General features: G+C 43.6%; 1 protein-coding gene across 1 annotated transcript; it reads right to left on the reverse strand.

Moving 5' to 3' along the window:
* Nucleotides 1-453: 453 nt before the first annotated feature.
* LOC119396216 (proteasomal ATPase-associated factor 1) lies at nt 454-11,942 on the reverse strand. The gene is made up of 11 exons (XM_037663316.2): nt 11,710-11,942; nt 11,511-11,551; nt 11,332-11,435; nt 11,038-11,127; nt 10,808-10,903; nt 9,217-9,367; nt 6,773-6,964; nt 4,886-4,977; nt 2,109-2,224; nt 1,805-1,887; nt 454-713 (listed from the first exon to the last, which is right to left on the reverse strand). Exons 1-11 carry the CDS (start codon nt 11,772-11,774, stop codon nt 553-555), a joined length of 1,191 nt encoding a protein of 396 aa, XP_037519244.1. The 5' UTR covers nt 11,775-11,942; the 3' UTR covers nt 454-552.
* Nucleotides 11,943-11,992: the final 50 nt, after the last annotated feature.

Consider the following 11,992-nt stretch of genomic DNA (forward strand, 5'->3'; position numbering starts at 1 on the left):
GACGGAAAGCACACAGGAATAGTCGGCACACTTCGTAAGAAACGCTTTTGTGTTTTCATGTCCTAAAAATATGCTTCAGGATCCTCTGCAGTTTTTTGCGTAAAAGATATTGTGCTAAAAAAAACATCTCTGGTCAGAAACTGGAACAATAGTGACACGAAAGGGGTTAAAGTAAACAGCTTTTATTCAAAACCATTAGAGTTGGCAATAAAGTAAATAGGCAGAAATTATTGTGCGTTTGCTTTTTCAAAGAATACTCCAATGAGACACTGTCTCTGGCACGTTATCACAGAGTTTAAAGATGCTATCACAATCGCTGATGGAAAATACTCCCTCTTGTGTTCTGGCGAACCCATCCTATACTGAATCTCTGCCTCTTGCTAGAAGCCAGCAGATAATCTAAAAATCGCTGTAGGATTTAGTGAGATCCAAATAAAGAAAGCAACAAGTAACTTGACAGGGGCCAATAGTTTTATACGGCAATGTTCAAAACACGTCTGTATATGTTCTTCTTTGACAGGTCACTGTAACCACTGGCAACAGGCATGAACGTTATGACTTGGGCACCCTGTACTTCCTGATCAGGCCATCTCTGCAGGCAGTGTAGAACGATTCCCCATCATACGCCACACGGTAAACAGGTTCGCAGTCTGGTCCTGTCAGACTGAAAGATTCTGCGCCCACCAGGGCTTCGAAGTTGCAAGAGCCGTCGGCTGCGAGAGGAAAAACAGAATCGTTGATGTCTATGTCGTCTCCATGTGGAATAAAAAGACACACATACTTGGTGGTTGCGTGCCACTGCAAAGAGCTGCATTTGGTTACAGCTGTCCCTGGGAATGTCTTTACGACCACATCGAATCTACTAATGGAATCTTTAGTCCTTGAAATGAGATTCGTTATCATCGTCATTCGCAGCCCATTTTAGTTCACTGCAGGATGAAGGCCTCTGCCAATGATCTCCAGTTTACTTTATCCTGTGCGTGCCGATTTCATTTTATTCCTGCGGGCTTCCCAATTGCGTCACTCCACCTAACTCTCGGCCTTCCTCTACTGCGTTTCCCATTCCTTGGTACCCATTCTGTTGCTCTTACTGTCCACCGGTTGTCTGTTCTACGCATTACGTGGCCAGCCCAGGTCCCATCTTTTCGCCTGATGTCAACTAGGAGATCTGCAACTTCTGTCTGTTCCCTTACCCATTCTGCCGTTCTCTGATCTCTTAATGTTATTCCTATCGTTTTACGTGAAATTACTGAACATTATTTTCCATCATGACGTGCACAAGCGTCGGAGATTAACAGCGTCACTAAATTTTAAGATCTGATTTACTGTCGACTAAATGTCACGCCTTTACAGTGAAAGCAGGCAAAGAGTCACCAGTAACAAATGCTCTGGAATAACGCTCTGAGGCACATATACCATCTTTGAAGGCTACTTGGCCTACTTCAACATGAAGCCTTCTTCTTGAAAATACCGCATTCAAAGCTACACTTATGCAAAAATGCATAGAGGTGGACATGCTATAGGGCCCATCAGTTTGTTTGTTTGCCAAGGTTGAGACACTGGTGTTATGTGTTTTGCTTGTGGGCAAATAATCTAAGGTTGTGATTTCATCGTACTGGGGTTTCCTTGTGCAAGTCGGACTACACTGAACTGCACACAAAAACTGCAAGCTATAGCACTTTGCAAAGACGACGTCCCTCACACTTCATCACGCTCCAACTACCAAATAGCTTGCTTACGATATATGTACGCCACTATTGACGAAAAGAAGAGGTTTGTCAATGACAAATTAAAGCAGACTTGCCTCTTCCAACCATGAAACCTTGCTTGTATGGCAATAGGCACAGCACAGGAGACGATGAGTTTTTCCAAGTGATGCAAGGCTCTCTGTAAAAAATAACGTTGCAGCAAATATGATATTTCAAATGGAAAGCAGGGCAACAGATGTTTCCATGTCATGATCACTTGGACTTGGCGATGTCGCAAAGATATGGCTACTTGGTTCTATACGATTTAAAGTACCACTATAACAGCTTGATAGTTTGATCAGAATAAAATGATTCGTTCTTTTGTACTGCGTTGTTATGCTTTGAATGACTCCAACTCACCTCGTCTGCCTCACATCAATCACGGAAACATTTCCATCCTGTGTCCCGTAAAGAAAGCGATTTTGTCCAAGGAAGCAGCAGCAGTTAATGGCTGCTGGATGATCAAGCTCAAACACCTGGATGAGAAAAGGAACAGACAATTGAACGACCTCTTACCGCCTTAAATATTTTACTACTCAGCCTTTTCAGCAAGCTTTAAACTTCACCCTTTGATAAACATTGTGGGAATTCAGGCGTCCGCGCCAGTGGCTCGACGCCATCTTCCCTTGGAGAATTCTCGTGTCCCTCTCCTCTCGACCGGACGGGTGGCAGCTGGTCATAAATCGCCGTCACTTTGCTGCCACCCCGCCCTCGAAGGTTAAACACGGTGGCCGATTGGCCCAATTTTGGCGGGATTTGGACCTGGCTCGCGCTCGCCTAGAAGCGGCGGGCGCGTGACCAGGTTCGAGAGAGACCACTTGGGGACCTCAAAGGGTGCGTACGCGTTTTGGCCGCTCCGGCCGGCGGCGATCCTTTGTTCTTTGTTCTTCGCCGCCGGCCGGCGGTTACGTCGTTTTGTCGGGGTTTCGGCCTCAGCGGGCGCGCGCTACCCTCCGCGGTCTCGAAGTCCCGAGGCAGCGCCTCGCGATCATGCACCGTATGTTCCTTTTAAGTGTTGCTTTATCTGTTCTGTGTCTTCTGCTCTGGGGTGCGAGATCGCGGGAGCACTGGCCGAAGGGTAGGTCGGCTCTCCAAACCTGGTTCTTTCTTTGTTTGTTCGTTTTGTGGGTGTGCCATTCGCGGTCACATTTGGTAACAATTGTATTAGCTAATTGGTGTCCTGTGTAAATATCTTACGTGCGATTGGTTGTAATGAATTATTGTTCTCTTGTATTAAAATCCCTTGTAATAAATCACTAATTTGGAGAGTGTCGCCTAGGGTCTCCCTCGCTGCGCGCGACGGCTCGCCGTCCCTTCGCGGTGATGGGCCAAGTTCTCGCGCGCAGCAGTTCGAACAGTACACGGCGTGGGACGAACGAGGACGCGGCAGCCTGCATGAATCTCCCAGTGCTCGAACCCGCGGTGGTGATTGGACGACGACACCACAACATAAGCAGAGAGCGGACCACTTTGTGTCTACATCATTACAACTGTGCTCATAATCGTACTGCTCGCAAAAAAAGTAAAATATCAAATTTGACAAGCATTATATAACGAAAAAAAAAAAGTTGCACAGTACATCCTATAATCTGCATGGGCTGTTTTCGTCAAGGAGGGTATTACATGGCCTTGAAACCCGCTTTTAGCTCCTCATGGCTGACATACAGCATAATCAGAAGCAGTGTAGTACACCATACAAGGAGCATGTTAAATGTTTTGCATGATTTCATTGTGTGCATTTATTCGCTTCAGCATCCTCCTTCGGGGCTTTCCAGTATCACAAGGACTCTCAATAAACAGATGCTTCATGGAATGCCTTGATAACTAGTCTTTTATAACATGCAGAGTTGCGATGAGTGGGTTAGGTGCACAACTGGATAATCTACTTCAGTAAGTGTGGGCATGCCAAACAGAGATTCCCAACTTCACCAAAGTCATGAAAAATCACATGTCACAAAACTGTATCTTCACATAACTGAAATGAAACCCTGGATGGTGTAAGGGCCTCAGAATTTCAAGTAGTGAAAATATAAAGCAGACTCTGATGAAATCTCTACATTTGTGTGAAGGCTGTGCATGTCCCATAAACACCTTGGAACAGGTTGTTTTTGACAGCCAAAAATTGAAAAAGTTACTCACCAGAAATGAAAATGAACACAAGATGTTGAGAACCAACACAACTCCTGAACACAATTAGAGTGAAAAAATTCTTTGTGGTCATAGTCTGAGAAGTTGCTTCATATCCCCTAAGCACAAATCTCCCGCATCGTCTGCTTAGCCGTTGTTTAAAAGTTGTTAAATTTCTAAAAATTACATGATTTACTAACTAATCAAACTTACTTCAAATGATAATTATACATAAATCATGCATTTAGAGGTTATTAAAGTGTTATAAAATATTAGAGCAACGTAGATGTTTACACTCATTATCCACATTAGCCTCTATGCGTGTGTACTACTAATCACCTGATTCTTTCTGCCATAAAGTGCACTGGACACTACCTCCGACTAACTATGGCCATGAGAGAGCTGGCTCTCAATTACCATTTATAATAAACAAACTAGTCATTTCTGGTACTAGCCTCCCTCAGATTATTTTGTCAGACCTCTGAGAATTCCTCATAACTTCATCGCTTAAGAAGTGAGACTAAGTTCTACCAGCGTTAGCAACTAAACCAAGTCACCCCGTGTTCCTTATTAATTGTGGACAACAGCGTATGACACATATTTGCAGCATGCTCTGTCAATGCTTATGCCTATGCTGCAACAGTGTTCCTGATGCCTTGTAAGAGATGTGACCTTATTATTGAGCAGTGTTTTATACAGCTGTTTATCTGTCATCTATGTATCGGCAGCATTTCTTTGCAGGGGGAATAAGAACCTAGTTAAATGCATTGGTGCTTTTTGTTCTTGTGCCAAGATGTATTGATGGAAATAAAAAACTATTATTAATATTCTAATTATTATTATTATTAGCTGCCCTGTGGCTTAACCAAGGTTTATAACAAGGTTCATAAACAAGTCAGCCAGAGTGAAATTTTTTTGCAGATGGTCCTCAAATGGGGACCGCACATTATATAGGCCTCTGTAGCAAACAGAACACAAAACAACTTCTAAAAGAGAATTAGTCTGCTCACCGTTTTCCTGGAGTGCACACCAACACCCCTAAGTTTTCCTGCTTCTGTGCCTACGACTAGGAGTTTCCCATCTGTAGCTACCTCCCTCTCGTCTGAAATAAGAGAAAAAAGTTGCTTCACTTAACAGCACCAGAGTGATATGGTACAGTGAGAGGAGGCAACTAGCTACACAATGGATTGCCGAACTGGGCTCTTTAGAACCAAAGATCTCAGAGGGTAAGAATGTATGCGTTATGGATGGATTCATGAACCACCTATAGCTAGTATATCTATCTACTATTCAATGCTTCTACACAACTACTACTCATGATCCATCTACTGGCCCTTTCATCACGATAGATGGCTGTGCAAAAGTGTACATGAATGAAAGCAGCAACTGACATAAGGCTGGTTTCATCCGTGATGGAGCCGTGTATAAACCTCCTTGAAATACTAAACAAGTTAATTGGTTATTGAATTTATATTCCCTAATGATACGAGCATCACATTACATAGAACATGAAGAGGAGACCGATGTTTGTGCTTATGTTTTTTTGTGATTCATTTTGTGGCGGCAAAACAACTCAAGAATCAAACTGTCAAGTCAAAAATACATCCACCACACTAATGGGTGTGCTGTTATATTCATTTATGTGTAATGATGATATGTTTGCTATTACATAAAATTTAATCATTATGTAATCTAACAAACACACTATGCATGCTTACTCCAAGCCAAAAGATGCAACACAGATTATGTGGTCTAGAGAGCTTTTCTAAGCTCCCAAATAATTCATATACTACTAGTATGGAAGGGTCAATTTGATAGAGGAAGTCATGAGTGAACTTTCCTTCTTGAAGTCCAGGAAGAGATTTATTATGGTAGAAAAGCTAGGAGGTCAGCCTGAATAAATATTCTGACCTGTTACTCGGTCAGCAGACCGCTCAATGAGTTCAGCATAATGTTGCAGATTTTACGATAAATTCGTGCATATCTGTGCACACGAAGTGTAGTGCTATGTCTTCACGCTGGCTGTTTATTTGTTTAAAACATGTCATATTTTCTACAGAAAAAAAAAGGAAGACGCAGCTACCTGCTCTGTGCCAGACATCACAATCTATGATTTCACAGAAAACTGTTACAAGAATTTAAATGCGGTCTCACAATAACCCATTCAGGCTATTTTGCAAACCAGGCTTTACCAACTTAGAACGAACTCAATGTTTTTTTTACCAACCTTGTAATATCTTTGAGCTTAATTTGGAACATGATGCCAACTGTAGTCGTCGAATAAAAGTGGCCGGAATACCACCATCTTTGACAGAGAAGACAATGCCCTACACATAGAGTTTTGATAAGGGTGAACGCTTCTCAAGAAATTCACACAACAGCGCCAAATTGCGTGCACAAACTCCAGTTGTTGTCCCTGCAATATAATTTGTTCTGCTGGAAGTCAGACGACGTATCACAATTAATTTCCTAAGCTGAAGGATGCACAGTAAGAAAATGGCTCATTTGTGCTAGACACCCGATAAGTCTGATAAGAACCCCACTGCGGTAGTAAATAATGTGAAGGTAATTCTGGGTGTTCTCACTTCAAGAACTTTCATGTGCATCAAACTGTTTTTCCCTGGACGAAAAAAATTAAAAGTGGAAATACAAACAGCAAGAAGTTAGAGATCTTAAAAAGCACTAACACAAAGCAGAGACACATAGACAGTACCAGCGCTAGACACCAACTGAGTTGATTATCCTGTTCATACTGAGATCATACTGAGTGTCCATCTATGCGTCTCTTCTTTGTGTTAGAATTCCTTTAAACGTGTCAAGATGTCGAAGGTACTAGACCAAATTTCTGCGTTGAGCAGCGAGAAGTAAACAGCACAATACAAGACCGGGGAGCTTACTGGCTGGTTCATCCCTGGTGCCCAAGTCGATGGCCGCAGGTCCGAGGGCGCAGCAGTTAATGCAGTCGTGCAGGGTGTCGGTGAGCGTGCCCAAGCAGGCCGACTTGCCACAGTCCCAGAGTCGTGCAGTGCCATCCTTGCTTACTGAGATGATATTACGGCCTTGTTCCACAATGCAGGTGTCGTGAATGGCTGCAGCAGTTTTGACGAGAGAGTGCTCAATGCCTCACAAGCAGTCTTGGGCAGTAAGTAGGTAGTTACTAGTAGCGCATTGTCGTCAAATGGTTACTTTCTCAGATTACATTTAACGAAATCACTACTTTCATTTGAGTAGCTCGTAACTCAACCACTTACTTTTTTACAAGGTAATGCAATGTTACTTTGTTACGGTTACTAAAAGTTGTGCTGTTGTGTCCGAGAAATAACAACATAGGTGTTGAAAGAAAAATGCAGAGGCCGATAATCCTGTTGTGTACACTTTATCCCAGAAAGGGTGATACTGTCTCCTTGCCATGTTTTTTAAACTTGTCTTCACGTCTTTGTTGCGTCGTGCCTTGTCTTGTGTTCTTAATGCATGTAACATGACCCTCTTCTGCCTGTCATATTGTTTTCCTATTGAGACTCTTAACACACAACATACCACAAAGACTGCCATATATACAATAAACACAGGCACTAATTTCCAACAGATTTATTTTTAGAAATCTCATCTTCTTATATATATATATATATACAGATACAGTTAAACCTGCCTATAACAAATCTCCATACAATGAATTCTTTGACATCACGAAGTTTTTTTACTCCCCGCCATTACTCCATGGAAGCACATGTATTCGCGACTTCTAGGTAACAAAGTGGTAGCGGAAGACGCCCTCAACATAACGAATTTTCACCGCCAACAACCTAGGAATCTTGCCCCGAATTTTGTCATTATGGCACGAGCAGGAGTTGCATGCATCTTCTGCGATTTCCCCGCCAACGAGAGCGCGAAGCGATGGCGTCGCGCATGGCGCGCTCGAAGCCCCGACGACTGCGAGGCAAGAGCGAGCGCTCGTTTGTGCATGCAAGTGTGCACGAGGCAGGCAGGCGAGGCCTGCGCTCCTCGAGCCGGCTTCCTTGCTGCCGCGGGCAGGTGTGCAGGCGTGCCCCCCCCCCCCTTCAAACCTCATCCAGCCGCTCACAGGTGCCACCACGCTAACCGTGCCGGCTTTCTTTAAAAAGAAAATGGAAAAAAAGAAAGAAAATCGGCTTTTGCATTGGCAGCACTACTCTTTGGTTGTTGCAGTAGTCTCTGAACTGCACTTCGTTAACGTGACACCAGGTGACGGCACTAAAAAAAAATCCTTGCTCCGTGTTGTTATCAGTTCGCGCCGCATATGAAGTTCGCTCTTTGTATTTGATGCCGTGCGCGTGTGTGTGGTTTCACTGCACGTGCATAAAGCAGCCCCTGATGACATGCAGCTTTTGCGATTTTTTTTAATGCCGACAACTGTGTCGTCACTTCTGAGGAGATGTCAGATCTGTCTGCGACCATGGTGACGACGACGGATCTTCAGAGGTTGACTTGACAGTGTCGTGACACACTTCACCCTCTTGCACCGCGCCATCGGTTTGCAAGACAGTGGCCTCCATCAACGGAGGCCACAGCCAGACGGTGACGGGGCAATGTTGTATTGATGTCCTACAAACGTTCAGTATTGCCATCCCTCACAAACAAGCAATAGAGCAAAATAACGCAGTTTTTTGCTGCTAAATAAATGTTTTGGGTGAGCTCTGCCTTCAATTCCACTTGTGTATAATTTCTGCATTTCTTTTTCGTGCTGAAACTGCATATAAATGTAATGAATTTTTTCGGAAATTTCTCCATTTCATTATATCCAGATTTAGCTGTGTGTGTGTGTGTGTGTGTGGCAGCGAGACAATGTAGTGATTAGACAGGCACCAGATCTCATTAATGATGTAATACGACATAGTTTCGCAGCTTAATCTTGCTGAAACATTTAACACCATAAAAAAATTAAGCCAATACGATACCTTTAGTTAAAAAAAAGTGACCCTTAAAGTTTTAATGACCCTCAAGCAACACACAATCATCTCTCTACAACAAAACTGTAGTACTTGGGGTACCCAAAATGCAAGCTCAAGGACTCCCAAACTGAAACAAGGCGTACGACTGTTCTGATACCCTACGAAAGGTATATCTTTCCCTGGCTCACTGCATGTGCCTTTCAGGTAAAGGGTGATGTGCAGCAATAGCAGCCATCTTATTATCGCACTGTGGCACATTGTGGCGGGTGCGGTGCTCTGGCACTGAAAATAAGATCATACATATTGAATCCTCAGCCAAAGGAACAACACCCCCCCAACCTCCGCTCCCGAGCCGAAGAAAAAGAAAGAAATTCTGATTCTGGCTATGCTCCTGAACTTCATGCATTAATTACCTGCAGAGTGGCCTTTCAATGTGACGGGGCACTTTCCCGTTTCGGCAGACCAAATCTTGAGCTGCATGTCAGCTCCTCCCGTGAGGACGACCACACCGGAAGGGAAGAAACGGCAGGTGTACACATCCCAGACATGTCCCTCCAGTTCCCTCTGGATTAACACAAAGAAAAGGAAGGGAAAGCACTGAATTATTGAGCTTAATGCTTTGAAATGGCTTGGTGGACTATGAGCGATGTAATCATTTACAAACTTCTCAGATGACAGCACTTCCAGAAGGATAGTACAAAAACTTCACGCAAGCTTTACATTTCACTCAGTGTAGAAATGACAAAATACTCAGTATCTAAAGATATTAACAGCAAGTCTTTTCTCAAACATTTATATTCCATTATAAAATTTCACTAGATGATCTCATAAATCGGTGAAGTCATTTTCTGGGATATCTACCTTTTCTTCTTACGAAAAAATTTCAGTTTTGGTGAATAGCAGACTTCTAAGTGCATTTCTGACGCTGTATTATAGGGCTCTCAATGGCAAATAAGCTGAACTGAGTCGACACCATTACAACCACCCATGCTGGTCTAAAATAGCATAGGAGTTGCAGCTTGCGGTGCACTAGTATGCACAATCAGTTTCATGTGATAAGTTTCAGATCAGAGCACAATCAGTTTCGTATGGTAAAAACAGCCTATGGGCTTGCATGATGTAGTGGAAAAGCGAACATATAAAGCGATGGTCCATTACACTAAAGTGAGCCCCACATCCATGTTCCAATCACCTGAATCAGCCAGGCCCACTATCAATGCTGTATGTTGTGCTAGACCAGGGGTCTCAAGTACGCCTCCGGCGGAACTTTTGCTAGCGACCCTGCCCAGACATGACCATCTTTGTCCCACATTTCTTTTAATTTCTTAATAAGACAAAAGAAAAACCTCATTCCATGCAGTCACCATATGTTGTGAAACATAAACATGGAACAAAAACTATCTTTCAGATCTGGCATCCAGATTTTAGACATTTTGGAGATTGGTAATGATATGTTTCTTGAATCCGAGCACCAAATTCCCTTCCGAAATGACCCACATTTGTGATATGGAAAAGGCATTCCCATATCGCATGTGGGGGTCATATCTGAAGGGGATTTGGCTGACACTTTGATCCCCCTCTCCCCCCGCTTACACCTTCTTCACTGTCCCAGCCCTCGCAGGACTAAATTTGTGACTGTGGCACGCTAGCCGAGGCGAGTTCAAGACCCCTGTGCTAGAAAAACACACTTTTCGTATTTTAATTGTCTACCAGAGAACACATGCACTGTCGTTCAGTTAGTTCCTTCTCTACATAAAGAAGGCATGTGCCTCTTGGAAATATAAATGTGTGCAAGCACTTGTGCTCATTCATGAAAGTTTCATGTTTTTCATCATGTAACCAACCCATAGATATGTAATGCCACGCAAGTGCTCAGATGCGATAGTCGTAACATACTCACGCAGGAGCCTTTAAGAGTGTTTTATTGCTAATGTGACAATGTTGATGACCAGTTAACTACTTGCATGCAGCTTCGAAGTATTCACAGCAGAGCTATCCTCTTACCCTGACTTCTCCCGTCCGCGAGTCCCAGACACGAATTTCACTGGTTCCACTGGCCGAAACACCCAAGTGTCCCTTGGTGACGTCAAGGCATGCCACCTGTATTCAAGCAGTGTCAAGAACGAGCACATTAAACACTGCGGTTGGTGCGTGTGTATTGATATAACTTGCTCATACTTTCCTAGACAGCAACATCAACGACGCATGTTTGAGACGAAAGACATATATCTTACACTTTTGTTGTGCACGTTGGCAAATGCTGTTGTTGGGGCGATGAAACACGTCTGGCAGTTTGGGTCAGTGTGCGAGACGTTAATAGTGTCCTGGAAGAAAAGGGGGCAAAAATAAGTGTAATCCCTGCAAAAAACACGTTGCCTAGAGCGCGCGCGCCATTTAAACACAGTTCGCAATGATCAGGAAAACCCTGGAACAGTGATTCGTTTACCTGTGAAGCCACAATTAACATTCTGAAAGGTTTAATTAACATCCAAGCTGAGTGCAGTTAAGGCTTGTTATGATGAATTCACCTTGGTTATCCCGGTCACTCTAAACTTGTCGGTGGTCGACACAATGGGAGTCCCGTCCTGACTTGAACCAGTTCGTTTCAGTTTGCCATGTATTCCTGGCTGGCCTAAGAAAATAGTACAGGTCAGGCTAACAGCGCTAAATAATACAGTTGACAATCGCCACCGTGCTCATCACTAACCTCGAGATTTGCAAGTCACCCAGGCGTCTCCATTTCTCTCCCTGTCGTGAAAAACAGCACCCACGGAAAGTGAAGATTCAAAAGGGAACGCCCCTTAGCACGAGACGTGATTGCGCAATATGACAAGATGTTAAAGAAATGATAGAAAACGTTACGCAATGAGCACGCAGGTTGGACAGCATCTAAGTCGCTTCCTTACCTCAAGGCTTCATTCCAGTTGCACTGAACGCTCAAGACCGGCTTTTCAATGAGTGTCACTTGCATGATCAAACGTTAATCGGAGTTCTTTTCTTCTTTTAGCGTGCAACGAACATCACAAACTTCACAAGCTCACATTCGAACAACTTCGCCACTTCGCTCGCTCACGCTCACGGGCATACGAGTCATCGATTTGCGAGCCTATTTTCGTATTCTAAGCAAACAAATGCAGTCGAACTCGTTTTGCTCATTTACGCTCCTTTCGCAACCTGTAGATGTCAAAA

Source organism: Rhipicephalus sanguineus, chromosome 6 (assembly GCF_013339695.2).
Source record: "Rhipicephalus sanguineus isolate Rsan-2018 chromosome 6, BIME_Rsan_1.4, whole genome shotgun sequence".
In the NCBI taxonomy this organism is placed as follows: domain Eukaryota; kingdom Metazoa; phylum Arthropoda; class Arachnida; order Ixodida; family Ixodidae; genus Rhipicephalus; species Rhipicephalus sanguineus.

Excerpts from the sequence above, each read along its gene's own strand:
- LOC119396216 (XM_037663316.2), bottom strand. The coding sequence starts at position 11,774 with ATGCAAGTGACACTCATTGAAAAGCCGGTCTTGAGCGTTCAGTGCAAC. Across the intron at positions 10,904-11,037 it reads CCAACGTGCACAACAAAAGT|GTGGCATGCCTTGACGTCAC; the intron begins GTAAGATATATG and ends GCTTGAATACAG. Across the intron at positions 6,965-9,216 it reads ATTGAAAGGCCACTCTGCAG|CCATTCACGACACCTGCATT; the intron begins GTAATTAATGCA and ends AAACTGCTGCAG.